The 16,817-nt window shown below is 40.4% G+C and overlaps 1 protein-coding gene across 3 annotated transcripts in view; it reads right to left on the reverse strand.

Moving 5' to 3' along the window:
- Nucleotides 1-286: 286 nt before the first annotated feature.
- The window catches only part of FAR2 (fatty acyl-CoA reductase 2), a 151,347-nt gene continuing 134,816 nt past the window's right edge, over nt 287-16,817 (reverse strand). For all 3 annotated transcript variants that reach the window (XM_082064750.1, XM_082064751.1, XM_082064749.1), the window contains exons 9-12: nt 14,646-14,817; nt 9,496-9,625; nt 6,929-7,056; nt 287-5,676 (exon numbers count right to left, since the gene is read on the reverse strand). In XM_082064750.1, the coding sequence (XP_081920876.1) occupies nt 5,514-5,676; nt 6,929-7,056; nt 9,496-9,625; nt 14,646-14,817 (593 nt within the window). In that variant the 3' untranslated portion in view covers nt 287-5,513. The remainder of the gene's footprint in view (nt 5,677-6,928; nt 7,057-9,495; nt 9,626-14,645; nt 14,818-16,817) is intronic.

Below are 16,817 nucleotides of genomic sequence, written 5' to 3' on the forward strand. Positions count from 1 at the left end.
ATTCATGCTGCTGAAGACCTGTTCCTATTACTTTCTGGAAAACACTTATCAGAGATGGACCCTTCCAGGTCTTATGTATGTGGGTTAAAGTCTCACCATCATTCCTTTTTAAAATTTGGGGTTCCCCCTCCTTGATTTCCTTCTCCTGGCCCATGCAGCAGGTTCTTGTGCTGGCAGCTGTGGTGCAGATGTGTACAGATGTGGTGCGTATGCAGCCCATGCTGAACTGCAATGGCCAGCAAGTAACTATATCTTCTTTAGCAACTTAACCAATGCAAAGCGACCATAGTTTTAAAATATTTTGTTTTATTAAATGTTTAAAATAACATAAACATATTAACAATTTTATGGCTGAGGTTCTCATAATTTGTGACTATCATTTTATCTGATTTGAGAGCTCAAAAGATTACACCTTAACATTAGAAACTTTGTAATTAAGATTTATAACAGTAAGTTGTCTCATAGCTAACAAGAAAATAGAAATAGCAGATAGAACCATATAAACTTTTGACAGTGGGAGCGTACATATTTTACTATAAACTTGTGTCTGCCAAGATTATGTATGAACAAGAAACTTTTGTAAGCAGTTTCATGTTAATCTGAACAAACCAACTCAAATCATAGTTGACATTTAAGCAATAGAGAAAAGTGGGATAGTACATCTTTAATTATTCCCCAAATACACTTTTTTCTTTTTTATTTTTAAATTTTCTTCAGTAAGTCTGTACCACCTTCATACCAATATTTAGCACCATTTAATGGACTATTCACCATTTAGCTTCTGCGGAAGGTACAGGATGGTGTTTACTCTGCATTAGAATAATGGGTCCAATTACAGTAAAAGTTCATCCCTGCTTTCTGTGGTAGAACGTCAATGCTGGAAGAGCAACAGCATGCTTTTGACCATGAAGCTGTAGCTTATTTACAAACAAAAGAATGCCCCCCTCCCTCTTTTCCCAGTTGCTTATTCATGATGATGATTTCATTAATAGTACTATAGGTTAGGTTTCCTTTACACTGGAAACTAGGATACATTTTAATCACTTCATCTTTAATTGGAACAATGCATACCAAACAAACACGGCCTGGCATTTCAATATGAGCTCCACTGTTTTTACCATCTCTGTATGTTGTATGAGAAAACTGGTGCTGAAAGATGTAACTATAAACCCAGACATATATAACCATGTTTTCTTAAAAAATGTGAAGTAGCAAATCTCTTGAGGAAGTGGGTAATGTGCCAACAACCTGTATTATACCAGTATGCCTGTTACCCCATCTCTCTGCCAAGAAAGGATTGTGTTTTCTCAATGAAGCTATTGGGGTAGAGGGTGGAGGAGCGAGGTTTGTTTTTTTTTTAACAGACATGCTGAAGATAAACAGCTTTGGTTGTCAGTCAAAACGCAGTTTAAGCTCAGATTAATTTTAGGGATTTTTTTTTTTTGTTATCACAATTTAATACAAGAAGAGATACTTCTTAATTGCAAGCTTATGCCCATTGCTTTTTGGCAGTGAAATTATATTTGGTGTTTCATTCCTTTTGCACAGCTGTTCATAGCTATAGCCTACAGACTAGTGTATATGTATAATATTAACAAAACGTTAGTACATTGGATTCAGCAGAGGTCCATGTTATTTCTGTAGAGCACTGCAGGCTCCTGACACGGCGATGCGGTAGATGCACTGCAAGTTCATAGTGTACAATCAATTACAAAGGATAATCCCTTGATACTGTTTGTGGCAGATATTTTATTTTGTGGCTGTGCAGAATGACTGCCAATACTGTTCTCTATGCTGCTTGTTGGTAGCTGGGGGAAAGGACAGAGGAGCCTTTCAGTTCATTTTTTTTATTACAAGAAACCAAACTGATAACAAAATGCTGACAGAGCTCTTCCCCCATGCCTTAGGAGTCAGAGTGCTCTGAGTTTGGCAGCTCATAGTTCTCTGATCCTTTTAGTCTCCCTTTCCTGGTTGAGCTGGCTTCTCTGTGCCTAGCAGTGCTTCTGCTATCTGTCAACAGAGGCAGCAAGTGCACTCCTAGTGCTCTCTTATCCCCACAGCATTCACCATGCTACCCCTATAGGGGAAAAATACCCCAAACCAACCCAAGTCCTGCTTCAACCTTATAGTTGTGAGTGTGAGTTGTTCACGCTAATTTGCGCACAGTTACCACGGGACCTCCAATTTAACTTAATAATAACAACTATATTTGGCTTTTCTTTTGTCAAAAGCTTGTGACTATAGCTGAAAGAGCGAGAGAGAGAATAGGGAAGAAAAGAAGCGCTGTCACTTGTTGTTTTCTTTTAGATGTTTCCCCCAGGGCTTGGGTTTCTTCAGAGCAAATACAAATACAGTGGGGAGCACACAATAAAACATCAAAGATAAGTAAGTCACTGCTTGAGGCAAGAAGAAGTTCTTATACTAGGTCCAGCTTTTAGTGAGGACAGTCATGACTGGCAGCCAAAGGCCACTGCCACATGTCAGTGTCTGCATTGAGGTTTTTCTGAAATATCTCTGTGGTTCAGACAACCACTTGAAAGCATATTAAGCCACGGGAAAATGGATTAAAGATTCAAATTTCACTGCATGTTATCTCCCTGTTAAGGAAAACTAACAGCTTGATCCCCCTCCAGGCAAGGCCAGAGCTCTGGAGAAAGCTGCTGGCAATGCTGTGTGGGCTATGAAAGGTCTCCAAAACAGCAGATGCCATCCGCAACAGCTGTGTTCCTGCAACATCCCAAGCAGCTCCTGCTGGTTTTTCAGGGCTGAATAGTAGCTTCGCTGTGACTGTTACCTTCAGCAAAATGCTGAAGAGCTTTAAAAGGTGATACCACCACTGTGAAACCCGAAGCATCTTTTTGCACGTGCAGAAAACAGGTCAGGATAATGTCGGGTGAGCAAAGATACATCTCAGACTTGTTGGGACAATAGAGCCAGTGCAAATAACTATGAATGCCACCAGGCATACGTGAGGAATGCATGGCATGACCAGCCTTGGGGAAGGGAAGGCAGGACACTGTACTCATAGTAGGTCTGGTCTACATCAGTCAGCTGTTGTATGTGTAACAGGTCTGCAGTATTTGAATTTTCTGAGAGACTCAGGTTTTTGTCTATCATGTGCATGGCCTGAGACTTATGATCCTCTTAGATGTGGCTTCTTTTTGTACATAAGGCAGGCACTTAAAAAAAGAATGTTAGGATATGAGTTAATATTCATTCTTTAAAACGAAGTTAATTTCAAAGTAATCTGAAATTTTGTTTTGTTTTTTTAGCCTTTCATATGAGTAAACTGGAAGCTGGCTGATGACCTGCTTATTTACTTGAGGGAATGAAGTCTTTCTAGAGGAACCCCAACAGCAACCTCCCTCACTCTGCAAAGTAGCTACAGTCTCTACATTTCCAGGTTAGCAAAATACAATGCAGCTAACTTTCACCATATACACTGCTATGGAAGCTTTGCATGTGATATGTCTGGTACCTAGCACCTGAACCCATAGCTCCTGGTTTCCCAGGCAGTGACACCTTGCTAATGTGCAGTGCACAGCATGCACTGCCAGCTTTCTGGAGTTGGAAAACACATAGCTAACAACCAGCATGGTTTCACTTTGAAAGTATGTTTTCAAGGCAAGAACTTGGAAATTTTGCATTTTGTAAACTAGATGTTTGACCTCACTGTGCATAGATCAGAACTAATGTGTGACAGACACATGGGCCTTTGCTTGGGAATGCTAGAGTCCTGCCATTTTAGATACCATGTTTCTGGTCACGTTCTGCTGCATCCTTTGGCAGTTGCCTGAAACTAGACCTCTGGGGCATAAGGGGAAAGATTAATTTCTTTCACCTTTAGAAAGACTTTTGAACCAGCTTGGAGGCCTATGATATAAATATACTGTCATCTTAACTTGCTCTTGCCTTCAGTGGCAAAAAACAAGGATAATTTTTGAAGAAAGCGGCTTTGTAAATGCTCTGCTATTCTCAGTTCTCAAAAGAGCAACTGTGTAATTTTTTGTGGCGTAGCACTACTTTTTCAAACAGCTAACATGACACAAGACTAGAGAAATTGGATGCTCCATTGTTTCAAAAACTAGCTGTTTGAAATTCTGATAATCTTAAAGTGCTTTTTCAGTGTTATCTGAATAAAAAAATATTCCAGTATTAGGTTTGACTTTGAAACATCAGATAGCATGATAAATTTGTTGCTGTTGCACTAAGGCTGTTGTTGCACCAGCTACTTTGAAGAAGGTTCTCTCTCCCCACAGGAATTCATACTTCACTAGGGGAAACAAGTATCTCCAATAGCCGTGAGCGTTAGGGAGATCCTTGGATTCCTTTCAAGCTGCAATGTAGGACAAAATGTGTTACCTTCACAGTGTATGTTTAAAACAGAAGTCAATGAAACCTCTCCTATTGTCAACAAAAACAAGTTTCAGACTTCTAATTTCTACTGACAGGAAAGGCAGCAGAATTGGCCTGATGGAATTTCCTCCATACGTGTCTTTACACTTTTTTTGCCAGTAGAAGTGATCAACTGCAAAGTGATTGAGCTGTAATGAAAGTGAGAAAGACAGTATCAGGCTGTTTTTGAGCTACCGGGAGAGAAGTTTTCTACAGACAAATCCAAGGGGAAAAAGGACCTATTCCTCAAAAATAATAAAGAGTTTCTGAATTCTTCTTCAATCTTTTAAGAAGTCTACTCTTCATTTTCTGAGTAAATAGAGCATATTTTCAAGCCAAAAAAAATGTTCCAAGCAAAAGTGATAAATCCAAGAACAGGGTGTTTTAATAGACTGCAACCTTAACCACAGAGAGAAAATATACCTCTCCATAAGCAAGCAGCTCATGAGTGAGTAGAGTTAATACAGGTACATGAACTCAATGCATGTCTTCAGTTATGGCTTGAAAGTATCAGTCCTCAGTAGCAATATCAGACAAGATCTGAAAACTGTTCAGTGTGTTCACTGGTCTAGTGTAACTGGTTCTTTTCTCCTCTAAGTTTCGAAAAACTGAAAATTTGAAATCGTGTTTTTTCTATAAGGTACCATTTCACTGACTGAGAATGAAACAATAGCCTCTTTAGGAAGACCTCTTACAGGTTAATTTCCTTGACTGGGTCTTCTCTGATGGCATCCTTTTCTCCTAAGGTAGTATGCTTTAAATTAGCCTCTTTTGAGGAAGAAGATAGGATTAAGAGAGCCTAGGTAGTACATGGGAAGACAATGACTTTGGTTAATCCTTACTCTTGCACATCAGACTCTAGGTGAACGGTTCCAGCTTGACCTGTTCCTAAAGCTTCATTTATGGCTTTAAAAATTGGCCTGGTCCTATGGAAGAAAGACCACCCTGTATTAAAGCATAAATTAAAATTAAAAATGTGAACATACAACTGCGCAATAAATGCAGGCTGCTGTTGGAGGGAATAGATTTTTATGCTACTTTCAGACCCCGACACCCATAGTTGCTGATTAGAGGAGATGGAGGTCCTTCTGGAAGAGGCTGGTTGCTGATGGACGGCTTCAGTGCCTGAGGGTACTGGATGCCCTGAAGTAGGAAAGGAACTTGTAGCAGAGGCTCACCACAAAGTACCAGATGTTTCGAGCCATCTGTGACCTTGCAATGAAAATGCGCCAGATTATCACAAGGAGGGTGGTGTTGAATGCATATCGGATGTTCCTCAGCCTGAGAAAGATAAAGAGGCATCTTATGGAGGAAGACAAAAGCACAAAAAACTTAGCAGCTTGCTTTGGTTGCTACAGGTAATTTTATAAGAAATCCTATATACAAGTGGCCCTTGGGCTTTTTGCCTTTCCTATATTGGTGAAGAGACTGTGCCTAAGATGTCCCTACCATCTTGCCAACGACTGTGTTGAAGTTATGGTATAGTGAATAGTTAATGGAATAGGTGGAATACCTTTATTGCAAGTGTCTCTTGTTTTATGTACACTCATTTCAGACCAGAATAGACACTGAAGTCATACTGAGAGTTGTTTTCTTAATGATAGTCTAGGTCCAATACTTTGTGCTTTCATTTGATGAGTAAGGTTCTTGGTTGAAACCTTGTCTTTAATGTTGGGAAATTACTCAATAATTATAAATGGTCTTAACTTTTGCAGTACTGCAAATAGGCTATGAGGTAGTTAGTGGCCTTTTACAGAGGTTTCTATAGATCCTTTAAAAATGATCCACGAACAAACAACTTTTTAAGGATTCCTTCATATGGCAGCAGGCTGTTTTATGCTTCTAGTATTTACAGTGCACAAGAATGTTTTTTCTTAAAGGAAAGAACAAGGCTCTTACTTCAAGAGAGCTGCTCTTCCTCCTTTTGCCTGCACTTGTCAGTAAAAGGGCTGGAGAAGACAGGAAGAGCACAATCTTTAACTGAATAGGGGAAGGATAATCTCAGATTGCTCATTCAGATTCTCTTAAACTGCCACCAGGGATTGAATGCATAAGGCCTGCACTGATTTTGGAAAATTTTTGTCCATTCCCCCAAGGAATTAGAAGCTCCATCTTTAAAATGAAATCTAAAATCATACAAATGTCTGAAGTTTTTATGCTACGTCTTTGAATTGCTAAAAAATTCTAGGAGCTTCACAAAATCTAAATCTGACTTGTATTTTTCTATTGTAATTCTGAATGATGAGGAACTTCTGCATTCATTTATTCCTCTTCTGCATTGTAACTTAATTACTTGGTCATCTGCTGGGAAGGCATAATATCTAGTACCTAATCATTAGTGTCATCAAAAGTCCTCTTTCTTACAGGATGGAAAAATGAAATACTGTCAACCCTTTGCCCTAAGAAATAAGCTATGCTCTGTTTTTTTCCATATTATTCAACAACAGTTATGACAATGTAAATAGAACAATTGTCCTCAAAAGCCATTCAAAGTAGCCAGGAGCTCTTGTCCTTGTCACTGGATATGACTTACTTTCGTAAGTGCTGCCTTGCTGCTGGAATGCCAGACATGTCCTCATTTAGTAGGTACTTCTTAGCACCTAGGCAATAGCTTTCAATGTATTCTGACCAGTGCAGCTGACGAACATCGAAGTTGTATAACTGGGATTTAAAGACAAAGAGCAGAAGTTAAACACCAGAGTTCAAAACAAGTTACCTTTAAGCATCAATTCTTTGCTGACTTCCATTCCTGACAAGACCCCCTCTCTGAAGTTATTAAAGCCATCAAGTTTCTAAGAACACAGGGGCACTAACAAACTATATTTCACAGCTGTCGATTGGTGTCTTACCCAGCTGCGAATGTGGGAAAAGCAAGCAGAAATTTAGTGCTAACTGGCAGATAAACTTGTCTTTCAGGTGGTCATTTGTGCATAAACACATGTATCTATACACACATATGCTATACACACATACACAAAATTGTGGAAGAAAAATGGCATTCCACTCAGATGAATGGATTAATCTGAAAACCTCCATGCAGTTTTTAATGTGTCACGAAAGTTATGTGCAAATAAATTAATTGGACATTAAGTCAACAGCTGCCTCTGCGTCAGTATTACTCTGTGTTGTGCTGCATTCTCTCTCAGCATCTAGACTGACAAATTTCAAGAAATAGGTTACTTTGATGTTTGGCATCAACAAAATCTAATTGTAGAGTTAATTACCCCTGAAAAATTCAAATGCTATTATTGGAAAAATTGTTAGCAAGCTCTCATGTGGTTGTCTGAGAGCAAAGAAAAGATTTGTAAAGAGGAAGAGGGATTTTTGGAGAGAATATTTTTGTTTAAACGAAGGAGTGAAGTGAATGGCATTTCTTATTTACAGGGTCTTACAAGGGAAGATACTCAGAAAAGTATCTTCCTTTCACCTCTATGCCAATCCACACGATTTGCTTTGGTGCAAGAGCTTTGGTATCAGACCAGCAATAGCTGAGCAGACAGGGGGTAGCTAACTCTGTCAAATACAGGGGATTAGCTACTGCACAGATCCTGGTGTGTCTGTCAGATACATACAGAAATGTGTGCTGCCTATAAACTGTCTATTAATAGCTTGAATGCTGCTCACAATGCAGCAGTGGTAACACGGGACATGGTTCATCTCCTAGAGTTCTCATAAGCAGCTTGGTAAGCCTGAAACTCTGCCCAGCTTGCACTGAGTCCTTGATGTTTATTTCTTGTTTATCTGCCTGAGAACCAGCTCCTGTCCCGCCATTTATGTTCTCTCTACTGTAGTCACAGCAGTGCCACTACACTTAGAGGTTAGAATTTGCTGCATACTCTCCCTCTGCAGATTAGGGGAGAAAACTCTTGATTCTACTACTCAGAGTCTGTGCAAGAATTTAATGATGTGAGTGAGACTAGTTTGATGTGAATGCCTAAGTATCTCTTTTTAAGGAGATACTGACCCAAGGTGTGTTCAAGTTTATCACAGAACTACTCTTTGTATTTCTTCAGTCTTTCAGTTACAATCCCATTCTTAAGGAGTACTATTTCAAACCTATAAAGACTACAGCAGAGCCTGACATACTGCAAAGTAATTGTTCTCTGGGGACTTAAATCTAACAGGAACTTTTTTCATGTTGTTCAGGGTAAGACTCTATATATTAATTAAGTTTTCCCTGTGCAGTGCCCATTAAAACCAATGTGGATGAAAATGCCAAAATCATTCAAGTATTTCCCATCTAGATCTCCCAACAAAAGCTACCGACTACCAAAAGAGATGAGGGAGAAGGGGATGTTGTAAAGGAGGTTCCTGGTTTTCCAAGAGCAAAACACTTAGAAAATTAGGATAAAAAGATAGTGAGAATACTTCACAGTTTTTAGTGATTAATTAATTACCATGAACCTCCCCAAAGCACATATCTTTGCATTACCATTGATGCTGTCTTTCTGGGGCTCCTGTACAGCACATGAGTTAACATGGTCACATCATACCATGAAAGGGGATACCTAAAATTCTTGGGGACCACAGCTGTGATGTGAAAACTGGAACTGACCTTTTCTTTTTAGAAAGAGAAATGTCATGTGTCCATCAAAAAAGGAATATCCTTAGCTTTCCTATCCACTGAGTATTCCAGTCTACTTAGCCAACCACAGGGCAGGTAGTAAAATGGCCACTGCTACCTAGGATGCCTTTAACTTCTCCAACTCAAAGGCCTGAGTACAGCTGGGTCACTGGGGATATAAAGTTTTGTTCCCTTTGTACAATCCATTTTGTCTGTGGAAACAAATCCAGATTGTTTACAGGCCAAATAGAAAACTGACAGCACAAGGCAGAGAGGGGCCATGTTAACTCAAAAGACTGCAGTGATGGACCTGTCTCAGAAGAAAGAGCAATACACCTCAAGAGAAAACATTCTTCTGTAATAAACAGATGGTTTCTGACACGTTAATAAAACAAGGACGAAATAAATTATTTCAAGCTAAAGTCAGTTCTAGTCATCTAGGTGGATGTCACTCATAAGCTTAGCAGTACACTGAAAACAATTGCTGTAGATGAACAGAACTGGTATTTAGCAATCCATATTTAAGACATGCTTACCTTTTTGTCCTCTGTGTTAAGGTGACTCATTAACATATTCATATTATCTGAAGACCAGTCCCAGGACTGGGTGGAGAAATACTGCAGGAGCATCATTGACTTGTGAAGTCGATTGATGATCTTCATCATTCTGAAACAGAGGAGGAGTGTCAGAGGTGGATAAAAAGTCTGACCTTATGCAAAAGCTGTCAGTTTGCTCTGTAGGTGTTTTCACCAATCCAGATGAATAAGCATTGCATATCCTGATGAGCACTGCACTTCTACTCACCAGGCCGAGCACTTGCTCAGCAAGTCTAACTGCTCCAGCTGAGTCTTGAGCCTACAGCTCCCCAGCTTTTACTGTTGGCTGGAATGTTGCGCGCAAACATGCATTTCGCAGGGCAGGACTCATGCCTAACTTACTGGCCTGAACTAAACAAGGGTTGGAGGCCATATCTACATCATGTACCATATGTGAGGGGAAGAGCCCATCTGAACTGATATGAAGTCTGCACAGGAGATTGTAAAACCACAAAGGTATAGTCCTTGCTATACCCAAGGTGGATACTTATCTTTCTACCACTCAAGCCTGAGCTGTCTTCTGAAGCAAGGCTCTGATTTTTGGAGTTGGCTCCAGTACAGAGGTGACTGCATCTGCAGCATAAATAAGCTATGAAGTCAGTTGCTCAGCTTCAGTTTTCAGATAGAATCATAGAATTGTTTGGGTTGGAAGGGACCTTAAAGATCATATAGCTCCAATCCCACCCCCTATGGGCAGGGACAACTTCCACTAGACCAGGTTGCTTAAAGCATCATCCAGTCTGGCCTTGAATGTTTTCAGGGATGGGACATCCACAACTTCTCTGGGCAACCTGTTCCAGTGCCTCACCACCCTTATGGTGAATCATTTATTTCCAATATCTAGCCTAAATCTACCTTCTTCAGTTTAAAACTGTTACCGTTTTTTGTGTCAGCTGTGTTCCCTGATAAAGACTCCCTCCCCATGTTTCCTGTAGGCCCCATTTAGGTGCTGGAAGGACCCTATAAGGTCTTCCTGGAGACTTTTCCAGGCTAAACAACCCCAACTCGCTCAGCCTGTCCTCACAGGAGAGGTGTTCCAGCCTTCTGATCATCTTCCTGACCCTCCTCTGGACTCATTCCAACAAGTCTGTATCTTTCTTATGTTGGGGGCTGTAGATCTTGATGCAGTACTCCAGATGGGGCCATACCAGAGCAGAGTAGAGGCAGAGAATCATCTTCCTTGATCTCCTGGTCACACTTCTTTTTATGCAGCCCAGAATACAGTTGGCTTTCTGGGCTGCAAGTGCACATTGCCAGGTCATACTCAATTTTCAATCCAGCAGTACCCCCAAGTTCTTCTCTTCAGGGCTGCTCTCAATCCATTCTCTGTGTAGCCTGTATAGATGTTTGGAATTGCCCTGACCCACGTGCAGGACCTTATACTTGGCCTTGTTGAACTTCATAAAGTTTACATGGGCCCATCTCTCAAGCCTGTCAAGGTCCTTCTGGATGGCATCCCTTTCCTCTAGAGTATCAAGCACACCACTCAGCTCAGTGGCATGCTTTTCATGTCTTTAGGCTTCTTTAATCTCTCTCCCACTAAACTAGAAACAAAAAAATAATTTTTCTTAAAAGCCATTCCTCTCCTTGCATAATATATTGGCAGTTTAGAGCATTTTTTGTGTACTTCTGTATACAGGAAGGGTCTGATAGCATGCACTCCTGGTGGATGACCCTGAAAATCATCCAAGTGCACAAGCTGCTTTTTTTTGGTGGGGAGGGAGGTGGTGGTGGGGAACTGTTTGAATGTCTTCCTGGAATGTGATTGCCCCAATAAAGATGAAAACCACTGCAGGAGCACAGCTGCTTGACTGGGACTTTGGAGATGTAGGTTCTGGTCTCTCGTGTGTTTTGGCCTTTTTGTATTATTCATTTTTTATATAAAAGGGGATGACAGTAATGCTGTCCTACCCTGCACAATTATTTTACAGTTATCTGAATGGTCATGAGTACAAAAGGCCTCTGGGAGGTGGTTGTTTTAAAGTGTGATGTGCAGTACTTGGTGAATTTTGAGAGAACACCATGTTCTCTCAGACTGGATGAGGGCAAGAGAAAGGCTGATTTCTGTGGAAAACAGAGCTGTTTTCATAAGAAATTTTTAGCTGCCCAGAGGGTAACACAGTTGCTGTGACAAATAAAAAGCGGCAGTCTGGGGAAGAATGGTGCCAGGCCGGCCTCTCCCCATGCAGATGTGACTGCCACAACGATAAGCACTAAGCACAGCAGAAAAAGACACAATGAGTACATCAATTCAGAAGAGAACTGCACAGCTTACGCAAAGTGAATTGAAAGAGCACTAAAACCTTACACTCCTACTCAGAATTAAAGTGGCTTTCATTCTAGAAGAAAAGCACACCATCAGATTAAGGGAACCTTCGTTCTGAATAATTACGTGCGCATTGGTTGAATGCAGTTTATCTAAACTACTGTAAAATTACCTTAGATTAATGTTTTTGGTTGTGCATGTGTAGGCAAGTACTATGGGGCAAAGCTTTGTGAATATTTTAATACTTTTTAGGAACTTGGGAAACAGTATATGGCTAGATTGCAAAGATCTGAAGTAGCCCCTCAAACTGACTCCCTGAAAGCCAGCAATATCTTTAAAGTGCTTAAAGTTAATGGAATCTATGAGAAAAAAATTATAAAAGAATCAACTGTATGTCCCTGCTCATGTTTTGAACATAGGCTATCCACGTGGCCTCGTGTCAATGTGGGCAGAATAAGCTCTGATTGTAGATCTAGCCAAAGTATCATACCTGAGTGCCTAAAAGTGAAGGTCAAAAAGAGAAATGAATCATCTAAAGAGGTATGTATGGAAACTGTGTTTCATGCTGACTGATTGAGCTCAAATGTTGTGACCACATTCAAAATATTTATTAATTTGGATGAAGGAATGGTCCACTGAAAAAACATAAACCAAGTAGAAACATGCTTTTCTCCAGCCTCTGAGAAACTATAGCAAAGACTTCTTATAGAAAATCTCATTCTCCACTGTGGAGGAACCGAGAGGAAAAAAATGAAGTATTAGCTGTCACTGATAGCCACATTAGTTACACTTCAGAAGTGCATCTTGTCTTCTAGAAAACTGTTTACAGCAATGATTTCTTTATTTGCTCCCAGAGTGAGCCTTGCATGAACAGACTCTCAGGTGCCACAGATTGTCCCAAGAGACTAGTAATGATATAAACCACATTATTTACAAAGTCACAGATGGATGTGCAGCAATAACAGTTAGCCGTTTAGGGCCATTTTGCTAGATACCTGGCAATTCATGTGAAATGAGCTAACACTTAAAGTAAGCTTCTCAAGAGAGGCAGTATATATAAGTCTAAAGCTGAAGGAGGTGACTTTTGAACCTACCCTTTGATAGATGGAGTACAGTGCATGATAACTACAGGAGGAACTACAACTGAGTTCCCACCAAGTATCCTGCAGTTCAAATTAGTGAAGGTTGTAGACTGGTCCTGAATAAAGGGCAGACTTGTGAAACCATAAACAGCTCCCAGATATCCTATTGCATATAATAACCCATCACCTTATGATGAGTTGAGTATGGATACAGTAGAGAACTGAAGCCTGATTCCTGGCCCTGGCAAAGAAGTTTCTCCTTTCTGCTGGCAAATGTGGCATAAGGTCATGGAAAGAATTCAAGAAACTGCCATGAAGATGGCTTGTACTTCGAAAGATGGGAGTGACACGTTTACAGCAGAGGGAAAAATTAAAGGGAAACATTAAAGCAGGTTCAGTGACACATTCAACTTTTTAAATTTGAATGTGGTTTACTGCCCTTGGAGCATAAAGGCCTGATATTTAGGTAGCTGTGAAAAAAAGAATGAGCTGCTACTTTGCTTTCTACCACATTGCGGTGGTACCTCGATGAGCTTAAGTAGCATGTAAAAAGAAAAAGGGAATTACATTTTAAAATAAAAAAATAAGAAAAAAGGACTCTGAACTTACAAGTTCATCACTGCATTGTGTTTGTTCACATCACAGATCTGAAAGTTCAGATGAAGAGATCTTTCTCAGCTTGAGTTCATGCTGAGCTCTTTGAAATTTAATTACAGTATTGCAACCAATGTCCACTGGCTACCTATGCCAATCAACTTTATGAAATGTCCGTTGTAACAGCAGTGCCAAAATCTTACTGTTGTCTGTTTCAACAGAACTTTGAGATTCCAGCCTTTTTTTCCTCATATTCAGTTTACCTTTATTTCTAGGGTAATTCTTGCCCCCTGGATAACTGGAAGTCTTTTAGGGACCAATTTCCCTCTGTAGCAAAACATCTGAGAGAAACCAAAGCGTTACATCAGCCAGGGATCTTCCTGCGAACAGCTAAAGCCAGCTTTCTAGCAAGCAGAAGAGCACAGAGCAATTGACATGGAACACAATGCTGGCACACCATTCTTGTGTTGTACAAGAAATTCTTCTCTGTGGTGGCAGGGAGTGAAGGAGGACATTGGCTGAGTTATGTTATTTACATCAGGATTCTTCCCACATGGGACATGTGTGCCCGTGTTCCTCTGAGCCATGACACTACCAGGGCCCAAATACCAATTGTAATGGTAAACTGTCCTCATAAATAAAATTCAGAATTTTTTCATACTTGGAAACGTCCTAGATTTCAGGGTGCTGATCCAGTGCTGGCAACTGCTAATTATGCCATCTGATTTATGGGGAAAAAATATTAAAATGTTCTAAACCTTGCCAGTAACAAGTCCTTGCACAAACTTAAGTCTTTACTCATGACAGGTAGAGACAATCGTATCAGAAAGTTGCAGTGGTGGAAATCTGGCTATACAACATAACTTGCAATGCTCTTCTGCTGGCTTGGGAACCTCTGGAGCTTGTGAAGTTCAGTTTAAAACTTGTGCTGTCCCCCAGGTACTGGAATGGGTGGGAACCCTAGGCTATGCTTAAGTATGGCCATATGCTTCCTTTTTTTTATGAGCAATCTCCTCAAGACAAGGCCTGAAGATGGGAAGAAGATCAGGGATCCCAGGCTGAGGCAGCCAGTTCACAGAACTTGTTAGAGATCTGCTCTCCACAACAGTGGTAGGTGTGTGGGAAGCTAAAGGTGTGTGGTTTCTTACCTGGGCTTTCTCCCCGTGAGCCTCATGTACAGGTCATAGAGTATGGCTGGTGCCTTGTGACTGACAGTTATCCAGTACTGGTTTATCAAGTAGTTGGACGTCAAGTGAGCATTGGGTGTTCGGAAGGCCTGCTCCAGCGGGTTCCTTTTGAACGTAGACATGACATACTGCTCTGTAAGGGAACAGACATTTAACTTAATATCAGGCACTTTATTTCAGCTGAGTTGGGCACAACGATACCAACACACTGCGGTAAAGCCCAAGTTACAGTGCTTAACACATTTATCCTACAGTTTTGCGAACTATGTCAGTGCAGGCTGGAAAAGGTCATCTCATGGTCCCTTCTGGCATTAAAACTGATGACTCCATCTATTGCTTATTTGAAACACAATTTGACTCTAGACTTAATAGCAGCAGACATAAACTTCCTTAATAAAATGCCAAAATGGAATGGAGGAAAAGAGGGCAGTTGTAGCCTCAAATGCTTCAAACCAAGGAACTGCAGGTCTGCTTTCACCTGCAGTTTGTGTTGAAGAAATTGATAAGTGTTAACATATCTTCACATCACTGAAAGCAAATTTTGATACACTAGCATAAAACAAAAATGACATTTCTAATTTCTAACTAAATTTTCAGAAGGGCTAATGTCATTATTAGTCTGAGTCATGGGCAAGTTGCTTACACACATAGGGGGCTGCTTCTGGAAAGACTTCATTATATCCATTCAAACCACATCTGACCCACAACAACAACAACCTCAGCTGTTTTTTCAGAGGAGCTCTGGATGCACTAAATCACCAAATTATCTTGCATTCTTAACTTGAAAACTAATGATAGGGTGGTAATCTTTCACACTTTTTGTATGTTAAGGCATAAAAATATATTGGGCCTGATTATGAGCTCTTGCAATGGCACTATGCCACAGAAGTGGCATCTACATGTGCATATCTGGGGCATTTGCATATTGCAGAGGCTTAATAGAATTGCAGTAGTTGAATAGAAAACTCTTATCCTAGGGACTTATAAACAGATGGTGCTACTATTCCTGAGCACCAGTGAGCTCAAAAAAGAAGAATATGTGGGCTTTTTTTACTTTTTTAAACATGAATTTGAGAGTTACGACATCAATCTGTGCTGATGTTATAGTCTACTGTCTAAGCTTATGTTACAAATGGACAATCAAATGAGAATTTGCAAGTCAGAAGAAACATCCAGATCATCCTTAGATAAGCAGATTCCAATCATAATATTCAGACAGTCCTCTCATGTCTGTGCGGTGGGCTCATCACTTCACTTCAAGCAGGGATTTTTGCTGTACTTGTTCTAAGCTGCAGCAACTAGAGGAGACTTGTTAGCCACTTACCTGCTAATTTGGGACAACAACGACTTTTATAATAGTACAATCTAGTTCTAGTGCAAGTTCATTGTTAATTTTTGCACCCCATACACTGCAAGTTTAATGGCTGAAGACTAGTCCTCCTGAAACTCATCTTGCCTCTGAACAGCCAGAGCTTCCATCTCTTCTGTTTCACGTAGCCACACTGCAATGATGTGGTTATCTAATGGTCATCTCAAAGGCTGTGGTATGGAAATCTTATTCTTTGCAGCATGTTCTCTCACAATGGCAAGGAATTAGCAAAAATCTCCTATTTAAACTTTCCCATGTAGTTGTGCCTGGCAGGGAGGGCTCGCCAGAGCAGTTTTACTGAAGTTTTGTAAAGGTGTTTACTCCTGGCAGGGGAGCAGCAATAAACAATTTGAGATGGGCTACTGGGAAGAAGCTGCTGTCTGGCCATCTCTCGGAAGAGTTTGTGTCTGTCTTAGCAGTGCATGAGGAGTTCCTTTCCTCTGTGTTAGCAGCATGGCCATTTACTACAATTATACTTCGACAAAGCTCTAGCTGGCTCAAACTTAGAGAGATCTGCTCCCAGTTTGGGAGAGCTGTATATCTGTGCCCATTCAAGTAGCTTATAGATCAGGAAAGCAATCCCATGAACTCTGCTGCTTCTCCCCTTAAGGAAATTTCTTCAAGAGGCACTTTAAATCACAGTTTTTTCACAAACTCTCATCTGCTTAAAGTTTATTTAGTTTCACTTGCTCACTTGATTTCCTAATGGAAGCCTTTCAGTTTAACTGGGAACCACAGATATATTGGAATTGAGGTAGTTTTGA

This window comes from Streptopelia decaocto, assembly GCF_964273445.1.
Source record: "Streptopelia decaocto genome assembly, chromosome: 1".
NCBI lineage: Eukaryota > Metazoa > Chordata > Aves > Columbiformes > Columbidae > Streptopelia > Streptopelia decaocto.